Source organism: Cheilinus undulatus, linkage group 10 (genome assembly GCF_018320785.1).
Source record: "Cheilinus undulatus linkage group 10, ASM1832078v1, whole genome shotgun sequence".
Classification (NCBI taxonomy): domain Eukaryota; kingdom Metazoa; phylum Chordata; class Actinopteri; order Labriformes; family Labridae; genus Cheilinus; species Cheilinus undulatus.
The window spans coordinates 14,157,628-14,170,868 of NC_054874.1; the positions used below are offsets into that span (position 1 = coordinate 14,157,628).

A 13,241-nucleotide genomic window follows, 5' to 3' on the forward strand; every position below is an offset into this window, starting at 1 on the left:
GAATTTTTAATACTGTCACCAGTTAATCCAAAACCAGTTTAACCGTAACCCCAATAAATACATCAGATAAAATAAATTATAAAAAGGTGACATGAGTTAAAAATTCTGGCTGTACTTTTAAGACATAAAACAAGAACGTGTAATGAAGTATTTCATGATCAGTCAAAACACCAGTATATTTTTTATTCTTTCTTTCTTTCTTTATTTATTTGCTAATTAAATGACCTTTCGTGGCCCACCTACAGTACCTGTAGGGCCCACCAGTGGGCTCAGGCCCAGGATTTAGTGAAGCACTGCTTCAGAGGGATGTTGTATGTATACATATACAAATGCAAAAATTGTTAATCACTTAATTTTGTTTCATCAAAACGTGTTCAGAGAAAGACTCTGTTCTGCAACTTACATAGAGTAAAAACAATGAGGGCTCCTCTTTAGCACTGATCTTGTATTGATTTCAGCTATATTTCAACACGAAAATAATAACCCTATTTTTATTGGATAGTTATAGACTTAATCAGACTTGTGTGTAATATAGCAGACAGAATGATCTTTGTTGGTCTTGGAAAGGAGATACGAGGTTATTTCATGTCTGATAGTACTTACAAGGTTTCGCTCATTGTTGACTTGGTCGTCGTGGTGACGTCACGGCGCGCTGACCCGCTGGATCTGTTGTAGCGGAGAGGCGGCGCGCCGGAAAGCTACAGAATAGCAAAAAACGAAAGCAGCGATCAAAGCACTACTTTAAGGCTTTCATTTGCCTCCCCTACCTAAGGTTTTAACCAAAGACGTCGATAGAAGTTTGCAAATCTATGCCTGAAAGACGAAGGACTTGCAAATACGTGTAAATGCAAGTGAAGTAAGCGATTTGGCCTTGTCAACTTGGCTAACGGAGGGCCGAGCTAACGCCAGCCGAGGAGCTAACTTTTCGCTAGCAAAAGCAAAACAAGGTAAGGGGAGGAAACTTATTGCATGAATATATCAGCAGCCTCTGGCAGATAACCAATCACAATACAAATGCTATTTATCTCCTTATTGGAAGTCCAATTACTGTTAATTCCTTGAAGTAACGATAATTACAGTATACATATCAGCTAGCTAGCTATGTGCTAACTGTTTGCAGCTCAGTAAGTAGCCCATTAACATTGATGCTAAGTTATTTAGTTTTTCACCCCTTCCTTGCCAAAAAAGTAGGTGCTTATTGATTTAGTGAGTTCTAAAATGTGAAGTTGCACCCAAAAGTGCATAAAGATGTCGTCTTTAGTTGTGGCTAAGTTGATTCTGTCTTGTTTTTTAAGTAGCAGAAGCTTTAAGCTAGCTAGTCAGCTAGCAGTAGAGTTTGTAGCTGCAGACTCAGTGAGATGCAAACCCGATCAGAAAGTAAACATAAGCTTGTGGTGAGAGCGCCCGGTGTGTGATGTATGGTTGTCGCGGTATTCAATGCTTTAATCATGTTTAGAGACTACAGTTTGATAACTTATGGTATCTCTTGTCGTTTTTATGTCCGGTAGTGTCGAAAAGTATTGTAACTTAAAAAGACTACGTCTATTTCATACGAGGAACGGATCCGTCATGCTTTCCAGGCAAACTCTTGCTAAATAGTTAAATTGCACAATTACAATCATTCCATTTTTCATCATTATATAATTGTTACTGTGTTGCTGTGTGCGCTTTTAGTATTGTGCAACACTTTTTGACACTTTCACATTTTTCCACATTGACGTTTAATAAATATGTTCTTAATGCTCGTCCGTCTAACCTTGGTATGATCTGCAGTCAACTCAAAGACACAGTATGTTAAAACATATTCAGTATAATTAATGAATGAATTAAATGACCAGTGCATACACTTGTCTTGTTCATAAATGCTTTTGTTCTCTGGTGATTACTGTTACTTGAAGAATTTATGATGCTGCTTCCTTGTATGGACAGTTTTGCTGCAGAAAGATTTAGTATCGATTAACGAAACAGGTTTATGAGTGCAATAAGATAGATCTAGACAGCAGGATATAAAGTAATAAGTGATGAAGAGTAGATGTTAAGAGAACAGTGGAGAAAAACTATGGTGGATTAGAGAGGGAGAACTGATGCTGTTGTTGTAATTAAGTTGATTGTGTCTCCTCTGTAGAAGTCTTTGGAACCCAATACTGGGCAATATTCAGTCTTAGATGCCCCAAAATCACCGGCAAACTCCTGCACATTGTCCAGATGTCTGAAAACACTTTCTCGCGTGTGATGTTATTTATTTAAATTCATTAAAACAAGTTGTTGTATTGTAAACATGTGGAATATCAGAGAGTATTAAAGAATGGAGGGGATTCAAGAGTAGATATCTTGAGGTTTGTTCCAATCAAATTACCAGGAACTTCTAGTTCCAACTAGTCTGTTCATGGAATGGAGTTGTTCCTGTGGCACATTGTTTTAATTTCCACCATGGCCTGAAGTTCTGGGAAGATAATGCAAATAGGGCCAGTGACATATTAAGAAGCAATAAAAGTAACTGCTCTACCTCCCCAGACCAGCCTTCTTTTAAGAGGATGATAAAGGTCATACAACCCTCATTTTTGCAACTTTGCAAGCCTGTTTGTATGAGGGAGATTAAACTTGTGTTTTTTTCAATAGTGCTGTGTTGCATTGCTATCAGCATTTGAAAGGAGACAAGCGTTGGTAACAAAGCAATATAAATGCCCAAAATGCACTCAATGCAAGAAGAGGGATTATTTAAGCCATTTCAGTGTTGGCACCACTACAGGCCCTGCCCCCCAATTCCCTAGACCTTTGCAAAGTACTACCCCCAAGCTAGAACCTTTCAAGGGCTAGATCAATAACCCGGAACTAAATTTAGACCCTGCTTCATACAACCAAACCTCACCAGGGCTGGTGCTGAGCTGGTTTACCGCTGGTTCAAGCTAAAACCGTTACAGAGCCAGCTTACATTTCCACAAGTTGAATGTCTAGGGGTTCTTTCTCCTGGACTCGCAAGGAGTTGGTGGTGCCATACTGGTGCTGTTTTTTTTTCTGGCCTAGAGCCAGTTCTTTGGCTTTGGAAAAACAGAACTGAAAAGATGAGGCACTGACTCCAGCCCAGAAACATGCTCGGTGGACAAGGGCTGACAGAGTTCCTCAAAAGGTTCCTAGTTCCAAGGGAAAGTTCCTGCTGTTGAAAAGCATCTTTTGTCATGTACTTAAACATTTGGCTGAAGTGCGAATACATTCCTATAATGGAAGATGAAACTATTTCTGCAACATAATTGAGAAGTTATGATTTGATAAATTGTTTGATGGTGAATTACATAATACCGTATTTAATGATATAAACTAAGACTTTAAGATAGTTAAGTTGTGTTCCTCCTTCACAGAAAATACCACAACTTTACTGAGACCAAGTCATGAGGGGAGCTGGCGCCCATGGGGCTTCCACATGACCTCCATTTACATAAACGCAATCAAACAATTGCCAAATTTGTACACAAGTGAAAAAAACACTGAATGCTTTTTCTCTGATATCTTCTATACTCTGATCCCCTGTGCTTTTATTGTGATAGGAATGAGTGATGACCTCTGTGGTGGTGTCAGATGGAGGAGGAAACATAGTGGAGTATGTCACCGTGGTGGAAGAGCCCCAGCAGGTAAGCCTATGCATCCTAAAATTTGCTGTCATCACCTCACCAAAGTCGGTTAAGTAGTTTTGAAGACCTGTCAGTAGTTGCGTATTAAGTAGCTGGGATGCAGTGATACCCTGTGAGATAAATTCCTACTCTCACATTTTTTCAAACCATGTCCAGTGTGAACAGCAGCTGGCTGAGGAAGAGGAGGATGAGGAGGAAGTGGTTCAGCAGGAAATCGAGGCAGTGATTGTGGAAGGAGGAGAGGAGGTGGAAGAAGATGTGGAGGAAGAGGAGGGCGTGGTGCTGCAGGAGGAGGGCTGTCCGGCGGTGATTGTGGAGGAGGTGCCCAGTGCTCAGGTAGAGGAGTGCTACTCTGCTCAGGTCCTGGTCTACGATGACGAGACATACCTAATGCAGGATGTTGCTGAGGAGCAGGAGGTGGTCACAGAGGTGGCTGAGACTGGTGAGTTTTATTCTGACTTCTGAAAGTTTTATTCTGGGAAAAGGCTGGGAAATATATCAAGATTTCAAATATATCAGTATGTTTCCTGGCAAGATAGGTAAAACAATCTCATCTATATCAGTGAAGTTTCTGTTGTGTTAATATAAGTGTAAATGTTTCTTCGGACTTTGTCTGGCCAGTGGCGAGTGCAATAGTACATGTATTATTTTTTTTGGAGTAAAACAGCCCCAAGGCTCAGTCAGCGATGTTGAAAGGTAAAAGTCTAAAAAGTCTAGAGAGACACAGTAAAACTGTTAGTACATCGTAGGGATTCAAAGCATTTCTGCCTGTCCATTTTCCCCTTAACCATCCATTGTGAGCTACAAACTCATGTTGAAGCACTGTGTTTCCTCTGTTAGAGTTCACACTGCATCAAAATCTGACAGACTATTTAATGCAGAACACGTTTTCAGTAGAGAGCACCCAGTGAGATTGTTGTTCCTTACTGCAAATAGGACATCACATCAATGTTGTGATGCCACAGTATGGTAACCAAAAGGGGGAAAACTTTTTCCACTGAGAGGAGAAGTGACGAAGTGTCACTACCAGATCTACGAATGCACACTCAGCCTGCAGGACTAAGACAGCTCTCAGTTTTTGATTGCAGACTGCTAAGGATTTCAGAAACATAATTGATTGATCAGAGAATTACACAGAGCAACAATCAAACTCCCGTTTTGCTTTTCCTGCTTTCCACATTTCCCTCTCCCTTCCTCCCCCCTCAGAGCGCAGCATCAGGTGTTAAATTATTTTATATTCATTGTCCTCATGTCTTGATTACAGTGTTTTCAACAAAGGCTTCAACGTGTGTTTTCGAGGCACAACAATAAGTGTTACAGAGCATTGGTTCCCCACCTGGGGTTCAGGACCCCCTTGGGGGGACGCCAAAGATCTCAGGGAGGGGCGAGGCTGTGTCTGCTCTGACGCTGCCAAATTGAGATATGCACATATTGACTGAAAATATAAAACCGTTAGGCAGTTTACACAAAGGTCTTTTAGTAAGAAAAACATGCTTGGGCCTTTTCTAAGGTTTTATCAATGAAACCATTTAAATCAGTGCTGATTTTTTACAGCTCAACTTTTTGTAGGTTAATGTGGGAGTGGTTCATCTCACAAACAGCAGGAAAAAAGACTATGTAATGTGAATTAAGAAAGTGACTCCCTTTAGTACAATATGGGTCATTACATTTTTCATGACCCTCATTACATCAATGTGTGAATGATGGCACTTTCTTTACTTGAGTGTGAAATACACATGTAAATATTCTCTAAATTCAACAAGTTATTCTTTAAAAAAGATGCAATTTCGTGACAAATTGGATCATAAAAAATGAATGTAATAAATGAAGGCTTTAGTTGTCAGAATTTCCTGAGGGAGGATCCCTAAGCCAAACAGATTGAAAACTGAAATTGAAAAAATAGCAACTTTATTTTTGACCATTTAAATGAACACAGCTATTATTAAAGTTATTCTTCCTAAAGCAACAAAATCTTAAGTGGATATAACTTAGAGGATCCACTGCAACAAAAACATTTCAACTCCTTTGCTCAGTAAAAAGACTGTTTAAAGTAAGAACCCATAAGGCCGTCTCACAGTACACAAACTCAGCCAGATTTTGGCCTGGCTGCAACGTCAGAGCTCATCATCAAACACTGGTCTTTATTGTCCTCCTCTTGATACGTCGGTCCATAATTGTTTCTTTTCAATTTTTTCCTTCTTTTCAAAGTATTGGACCACTGGAATTACACACAGCGTTTCTGTTGTGGCTCTGATTCATTCTCTTCGATCTGACGACCTGTGAACTCACCTACAGTCACGGAGTGGCGACGTCAGCATACAATGAGCCAGTCAGTGAGTCAGGATCTGACTTGTAGTGTGGCCAGGCTGCTGCCCAAGACTTAAGTCGCAGAGTGTACGACCCAAAAAAAATGTGTAGTCTGAGTCAGTTTTAACAATAACATGCTTTTTGACCACAAGATAATCTATTTGAAGTGTTTAGCCTGAATGGGGAATTATCATTTTATTTATTTATTTTTAATTAGTAGTATTTTTATTAGTAGTAAAAACTTAGATGATTCAGTACCTGTTTAAAAGCTTAAAAGCAACAATTGAAGTCCTAGACACCCAGTATTGGGTAATTTATTGATGTATTATCAAAAGGCAAACCCCCATACACTGTCTAAAATTGCACAAAAAACAAATGCAGCATTTGGGAAGTTGGTTGAACTGAGCCAAGAAAGGTGAGCGATGGTAGTGGAGCCCTTGCTCCACCAAAGTCCATTTGTCTTATCTTCATAAAAGTCATAAAAGAATAGAGGGAAATGGGAAAAAGAAATAAGAAAAGATAAGAAGGCCCTCTTGTTAATTGCCGTCTTCATAGTCTCCAATACTCCACACTACAGAGACTACACTCCTGTCTGCACTCCATCAGTGGCTGTTATGTGTGTGACAGTAGGAGACTGCCCTCTGCTGGCTGGAACGATGTCTAACACTTTACAACAGTTTACAGGAAACAGGAAGGGAGGGACAGACAGCCTCCACAAACCCCAAACAAGGAAGTCATTTCAAAATAGTTGAAGTGGCGTTCTGTGCTTCTGTTGTTCCTCTGTTGCTGTTGTCATATCGTCTCTCCTCAGCCATGATGTGTTTTGTGCAGACCTCTGTGCTCTGACCTCCTCCTCTCTGCTCCTCTCTTCAGTGGAGATGACGACTCAGGACATGGTGTGCTTCGACAAAACATTTGAAGCGGCTGAAGCTCTGCTGCACATGGAGTCTCCTGGAGGTCTGCACAATGAACGAAACACAGGTAAGCACGGCATCTTTACACGATTCTCTGTCAGAGAGACTGGACACAGTGAGCTGCATCAGAAGAAATGGTTAAAGACAGTGAATATAGGACAGACACACAGCCTCTGCTGTGATTCACTTTGTTTGTATGAGGGATGAAGGGTGCTTCTGATAAGTTTTAATTGGGATATATTTTTGGAATTTAAAAAATCTGATGGTAGGATCAGAGTAAACCCATAGGAAGTTGTTTTTCTACTCATATTCTTTTTCTTACAGAGTAAGATTTTTTGTCAGCATAAACAGCTGTTATATTGATCAATTTTAAAGTCTTTCAACCTCTTTTCCCAGTGTATTTTATTGAAGGACTTAAAGTGTAAAGTTCAGGCAAAAACACTTATTGTTTGTATAGTTATGGCAAACAAACAACAAAACTCACCACCATATATGCCCACATACCCTCATTATTGAAGATTATCAGACAAGGGGTTCAATTCAAGAGGACACAAACCAAAAAGCAGACAAAACAAACCAAAGACACCAGTGTGAATTGCAAAGGCAGAGTTACCAGCCTGCACCTTGTACAATAAGATAACATATACACACTGTATGAACAAACAGAGTTTATTATTTTTAAGTACATAGCTGCCTAATAACAGTCCATCTATCCAGAAAGGGTTGCCAATTTTTCATAGAAACATGGTATCTGTTAGCTAAACACTTGTGCTCCTTGACAAAGCTGTGACCTGGCAGGAGTGTGATTGCTGTGTTATGTTTGATTTCAGCAGAAGATGTGATGATGGAGACGGTGGTGGAGGTGTCAACGGAGTGTGGACCCATAGAAGAAGAGTCCTTCCCCATCCCTCCTGAGTGTGAACCTGCTGCCAAGAAGAAGAGAGGAGGTCAGTCTCCCAGCACGTCTGATTTTACACATCTTTCTCAGATAAACTGCTCCAAACAATGTTTTTTTTGTGAGGTAAGTGTGAGTTTTAGTTTTGTTGTGAGAAAAAGCCAATGAGCTGAGGTGGTGCTCTGCACGGGTAATACCACAAATATGGAGAATGTTTTAAAATAGCATGGAAAACGTAATAAACTTGTGACGCTCAAATTCATTGATAACTGATATTCTTGCTACAGTAGTCTGACATCGATCTGTTTGCTTTCTGGATTGAGCTTGATTGGCCTTAACTCAAGGTTTCTAATACAAAGCTTTGTCCCTCTGAGACTGATGTTGTATATGACAAGAAGAGGCACAGATTACAAAAAGCTAAATGACTTTAGAACCATAAATCATAGCATCTTACCTTATTTCCCCTCCGGAAGTCCTCTGTTTCACCCACCTGATGACATGTTTCACACCAAAAAAAAAAAAAAAAAAAGGAACTGACCTTTTATCTATACCAGGCATACACTGCGCTTATATTCCCATTCTGATCTGATTTTTAATTCGTGCAACTGTTTTGCGCCATGTAGAGCTGTAGATATCTGCGTCCATTCAGCCAGCAGAAATGATGTGCCGTATGAAGTGGAGTTGGTTTTAAAAGGCGGCTCTTTCATGTGAACTTTAGGAGACAAAGTAAAAAGCTCGGTTTGATTGTAATTACTAATTTCAGTAGAATAAATGTGTATGCATCAATCATGGGTCAAGCATTGCTAAATCTGGTTGATTTAATAAAAGTTTCAAGGGTAGGGTACCAGATAAAGAGCTTTTTGGGAGCCGACAGAACTGATTCTTACTGAGCTTAGTTAAATGATCCAGATCACTGAAAAGAACTTAAATTCCCATCACGTGTGATTGTGTGTGGATGCTTGCGAGATAGTGATGGTGTTTTTTCTGCATTTGTATCAGAGCAGAAGTTACATCTGAGTGTGTGTTTGTTTGTGTTGGGTGCAGGTGGACGTAAGCCAAAGACGAACCAGCCTGCCTCCAACGGCTCCTTTGACCTGGGGATCAAGAAGAGACAGAGGGAGGGCAAAGGTTTGTACAGGTGTTCAAATGAAAGCGTATGTAATGTAACATCAATCTGCAGTACAGTGGAGTTACAATTAAACAACTAAAATATCCTTGAGATACTAGCGAAGTGTAGTTTGTGAATTTATGATGAATGTCCATATCAGTAGAGCTAGAATCAAATTATTCTAATAATTCACAGCCTCAGTGTTTCATATTGTTGTTCTTTGTCTACCAGGTAGCACCACATACCTTTGGGAGTTCCTGTTGGAGCTGCTGCAGGATAAAAACACCTGCCCCAGGTACATCAAGTGGATGCAGAGAGAGAAGGGCATCTTCAAACTGGTCGACTCAAAGGCCGTGTCCAAACTGTGGGGGAAACACAAGAACAAGCCTGACATGAACTATGAGACCATGGGCCGAGCTCTGAGGTCAGCCTGTTCTCCACACACTAACACAGCGTACGACTGTCAGCCTGTCAAGTATTATAACACACCTTTATTATCTGCTGTCTGTGTGTGCAGGTATTATTACCAGAGAGGCATCCTGGCAAAAGTGGAGGGACAGCGGCTGGCTTACCAGTTCAAAGACATGCCCAAGAACATCCGAGTGATCGAGGATGAGGAGGATGGAGAAGAGGTGGAGGACAGCGAAGGGATGATGTCCGCGCAGCAGGGCCCTGCAGGCGTGGGCACACACTCCCCCGCTGCAACCCAGCCACAGCAGACCTACGTCACTGTCATACCTACCAACGCTGCCACAAGGTCTCTATCTGCCATCTGTCAGCCTTAGTACCTTTAACAAGTCTAAAGCTATGTTGAAGAATCACTCTCAGGGTTCCTGCAGATCCTTAAAATGCCATAAAACAGTGATATACAATTATCAATAGATATCAAAATTTCTGCTTATATTTGCATCCAATATTTGGCTTTAAATATCGGCTTTTATTGATTGTAAATTTTGGCCATACATGAGTTTTAGGCCAGATCAACAGACATATGCCAGCTGAGGTCTTTTCTTTATATATTCTCATTCTTTAAACTTTGAAGTGGGTTGTAAGGACTAAAATTTGTTTCTTTGTTCATCCTCAAACCTTAAAATTTGTTCAAAGGACTGATGTTTCAGGGTCTGAAAAACATTTAAGTATCTGTATCAGCTGAAATGAATCAGTAAATATCAGCACATCAGATATCGACAAAACTACTTAAAAAGTCGTAAATCTGATTTTAGGAATTTAAAATTTGCGATTTCCGCTATACAAAATTTCCTAAACAAAGATCTGCAATATTATATCATCTTACCTGTGATATGATATACTCCAGTTTATAATAAACACAGAAAACATTATATTTATGAACTGGAAGTAATTATACAATTATAATTATAAATCAAAACTAATGAATATCAAAATAAATCATTTATTTGTTTTTCCTTTGTTTAGTAAAAACAGCTTTGCAGGCTATTTAAATACAAATCAATCATATAAAGCTCTAGGTTGATTTATTTTCTTGGTGTGGTTGTTCAAAGATATGTGCTTTGACTTGTGATGATTATCTACCACATCATAATGGGGAGCATATTGAAAAATGTTTAAACTCCATGTGGAAAAAATAATCTCAAAGCACAGTGTCTCTACGTTCCCCTAACTTACTTTCTCTGTTATTTTGGAGTTTTCTTGACTTCCCTGTGTGTCTCTGAAGCAGCTGGCTGTTCTCTCTCACCCGCCTTCCTCACCCGCAGTGCCCTGTCTGAATAAAGCATCTGATTGGCTGACTAACATTATGTGTAGTTAATGTAAACACAAAAGAAACTGTGCAGGTCTAAATAGATGATCTCAAAAGCAAAAACCTGAACCTGTGAAAATCCGAACACTCATCAGAATGAAATAATAGAGGAACAGAGTTCCAGATCCAGACTACAGTCCGCTGAAAAGAGACCTTGCTCTGAAAACTTTATTTGTAATGTCTGGTTCTTTCTTGTGATTTTTTATGATTATTTTTTGGTCGATTGACTTGTTTATGTGACACTTGCCATGATGTCATTACTGCAAGTGCAGCCACCACCATCACACATTTCATTACCTGGGAGACTACAGAATAGACTGTGGCATGTATTACATGGGGACTTTAGTCCAGATTTTACGGTATTGTGAGCTACCTGTTTGTAAAATAATGCTCCTGTAGAAGAACTATGTTCCCATGACACCAACCTTGTTTTAAGTAAACATGGTTTATTCACAATCTTGGGCAGAACCACAATATTACCCAGAATCCTGGAGTGTCACAGAAACTTCTGTGACCATGGAAGTATTTACAGCACCAACAGACTTCTGCTGTTGATGATGACAGTATACGTCAAAATACGATACAGATACTCTGAAACACTCTAGATGCACAAACTAATAAATATTACTTAGTTGTTATTAACAATATAAACACAACAATAAAGATCTATGTAAAAAAAGGTCTGTGTAAATGTTGAAAGTCTGAAAAAACTTTTGTGACTCTTCATTTTACAGTGCACAGAATATTGTGAGTTCCTTCACTCCTAGGAAATTTCTGTATACAGTCTTGTACCTTTGCCTTATTTTTAAACGCCGTTTTCGCTCCCAATCAAATGTTTAAAGGTCATGAGTATTCAAGTCACTGGTTGGCTTGGTTCCTAGAATTATATGATATAATGATTCTCTGAAATAAATGTGGAGCTACCAAAGATTTTTTTGAATTGCTTTATGTTGCTACATTTTGTTTAAATTGCTCCAGGCCAAGTACCCCAAGGCATATTAACTAGGTTGTTTGTTCTATTGACTTATCAATTGGCTAATTGATTATAGAGTAATAATTTTTTAAATGGCAGCGATGTGCTCATTATCTCTGTTCTTCCTCCCTCAGGCCCATCAGAGCCATGCCTGTCGTCATGACTAACTCCCTGGGTCAGGTGACGTTAAACTCCTCCTCCATCCTCACCACCACCACTGGAGTCCCAGTTACAGTAGCCAATGCCTCGGCCAGTGCTCCACCCAAACTAGTAATCCAGGCGCTGCCAACTGTGCTGCCCGCCGGCTCCAAAGCAGGAGAGAAGATCACCATCATCACCATCCCGGCAAACCAGCTGGCCACGCTCATGCAGGCCAACCCAGCCGGCCAGATCACACAGCTCATCCAGGCTAAGCCTGTCGCCACGACGATAGCGCAGGCCACTGTAAAACCAGCCGCAGCCCCAACAGTCCAGTTGAGCACCACGGGTCGGCCCGCCCCGCAGCTCATCCTGGCTAAACCAGCAGCTGTGGCCCAGGCCCTGCCACAGCTCTCTGTCCAAGTCAGCCAGCCTCCCCCTGCCCCCCCCAAAACCCCCACTCAGACCCCCAATCCAGTGGTAGTACAATCAGAGGCGGTGGTTGAAGCTCAGCCCCCCTCCAGCCCAGCAGCAGCATCAGCAGAAAACACATCGTCCTGAGAGCTCCACCCAGAGGAGGGGGAGGGACGGGGGGTTACAGGAAGTGACTGTGGACACTGCTAAGGAAGTGCAGGATGCATCCCAACCCCCCCACCCTGCCACAGAGCTCTCTGATAGGCTCAGACAGTTGCCACGGAGACGTCTGCCCCTACACAGGAATAAAGGGACTTGTAGAAACACAGACAGACAGACGGGTCTGAGCTCCGAGGACGTGAGCAGCCTTAGATTGTAAATGAAAACTTGTTTTTGTAATCAGATGTAATATAAGAAGCCTGACAGACTTTGTTGTAAACACAAATGTAAAAAAGCATTTTTGATACTCAGCCGTGTGTTTCAGTCCGGACATCGTTTCAACTCATCTCTTTGTTTCTGTCTCAGTCGAAGGTTCGACTGCAGACTTCGTCCCTCCACAGCACTGTCTCACCCTCCATCAGCTGTCTGTCTTTTTTACTGTTCACATAAAGGGAGTGGAAGGACGTCTGCATTGACAGACAGCTAAACTGTGTGCTCCACATCTGAAGTATAATATACTATTTTTTTTTTTCTTGTACTATCAGTGTAATGAAGTAGATTTTACTGGAATATGTATTATAAAAAAACAAATGTGACAAAGCGGTCTGAGGTTGTTTTCATTCATCCACTCTCTTATTATTACTAAAACCTAATTTATAGTCCTGCTTTAAAGGTATGTCACAAGTCTGTATTACATTTTCTGTAGTGTGTTGCTCATCAGTGCTTCAAATCCCAGTTCTGAACGAAATAGGGCATGATAGTGTGACTGAGAGCTCTTAACCGTATAGCTACGGACAAAAGATCAACTCAGCTCAATGATCAACTGGGATATTCAGGTGTAGGAAAATCCCAGTAGATCAGCAATTGGTATAATACTCAACCGAACCTGTCTGACACGAACAACCATGGCTCAACCAATAAATCACCTTT

General features: G+C 40.7%; 1 protein-coding gene across 2 annotated transcripts; it reads left to right on the forward strand.

Annotated features, from left to right (window-relative positions):
• Window positions 1–651: 651 nt before the first annotated feature.
• elf2a (E74-like factor 2a (ets domain transcription factor)) lies at window positions 652–13,231 on the forward strand. Of its 2 annotated transcripts, none has more exons than XM_041798120.1 (9): window positions 652–947; window positions 3,543–3,626; window positions 3,783–4,068; window positions 6,807–6,914; window positions 7,678–7,794; window positions 8,787–8,870; window positions 9,082–9,274; window positions 9,368–9,607; window positions 11,735–13,231. In XM_041798120.1, exons 2-9 carry the CDS (start codon window positions 3,552–3,554, stop codon window positions 12,297–12,299), a joined length of 1,668 nt encoding a protein of 555 aa, XP_041654054.1. In that variant the 5' UTR covers window positions 652–947; window positions 3,543–3,551; the 3' UTR covers window positions 12,300–13,231. The 2 variants fall into 2 exon arrangements, with proteins under 2 accessions (XP_041654054.1, XP_041654055.1); XM_041798121.1 differs by having other exon boundaries at window positions 7,681–7,794.
• Window positions 13,232–13,241: the final 10 nt, after the last annotated feature.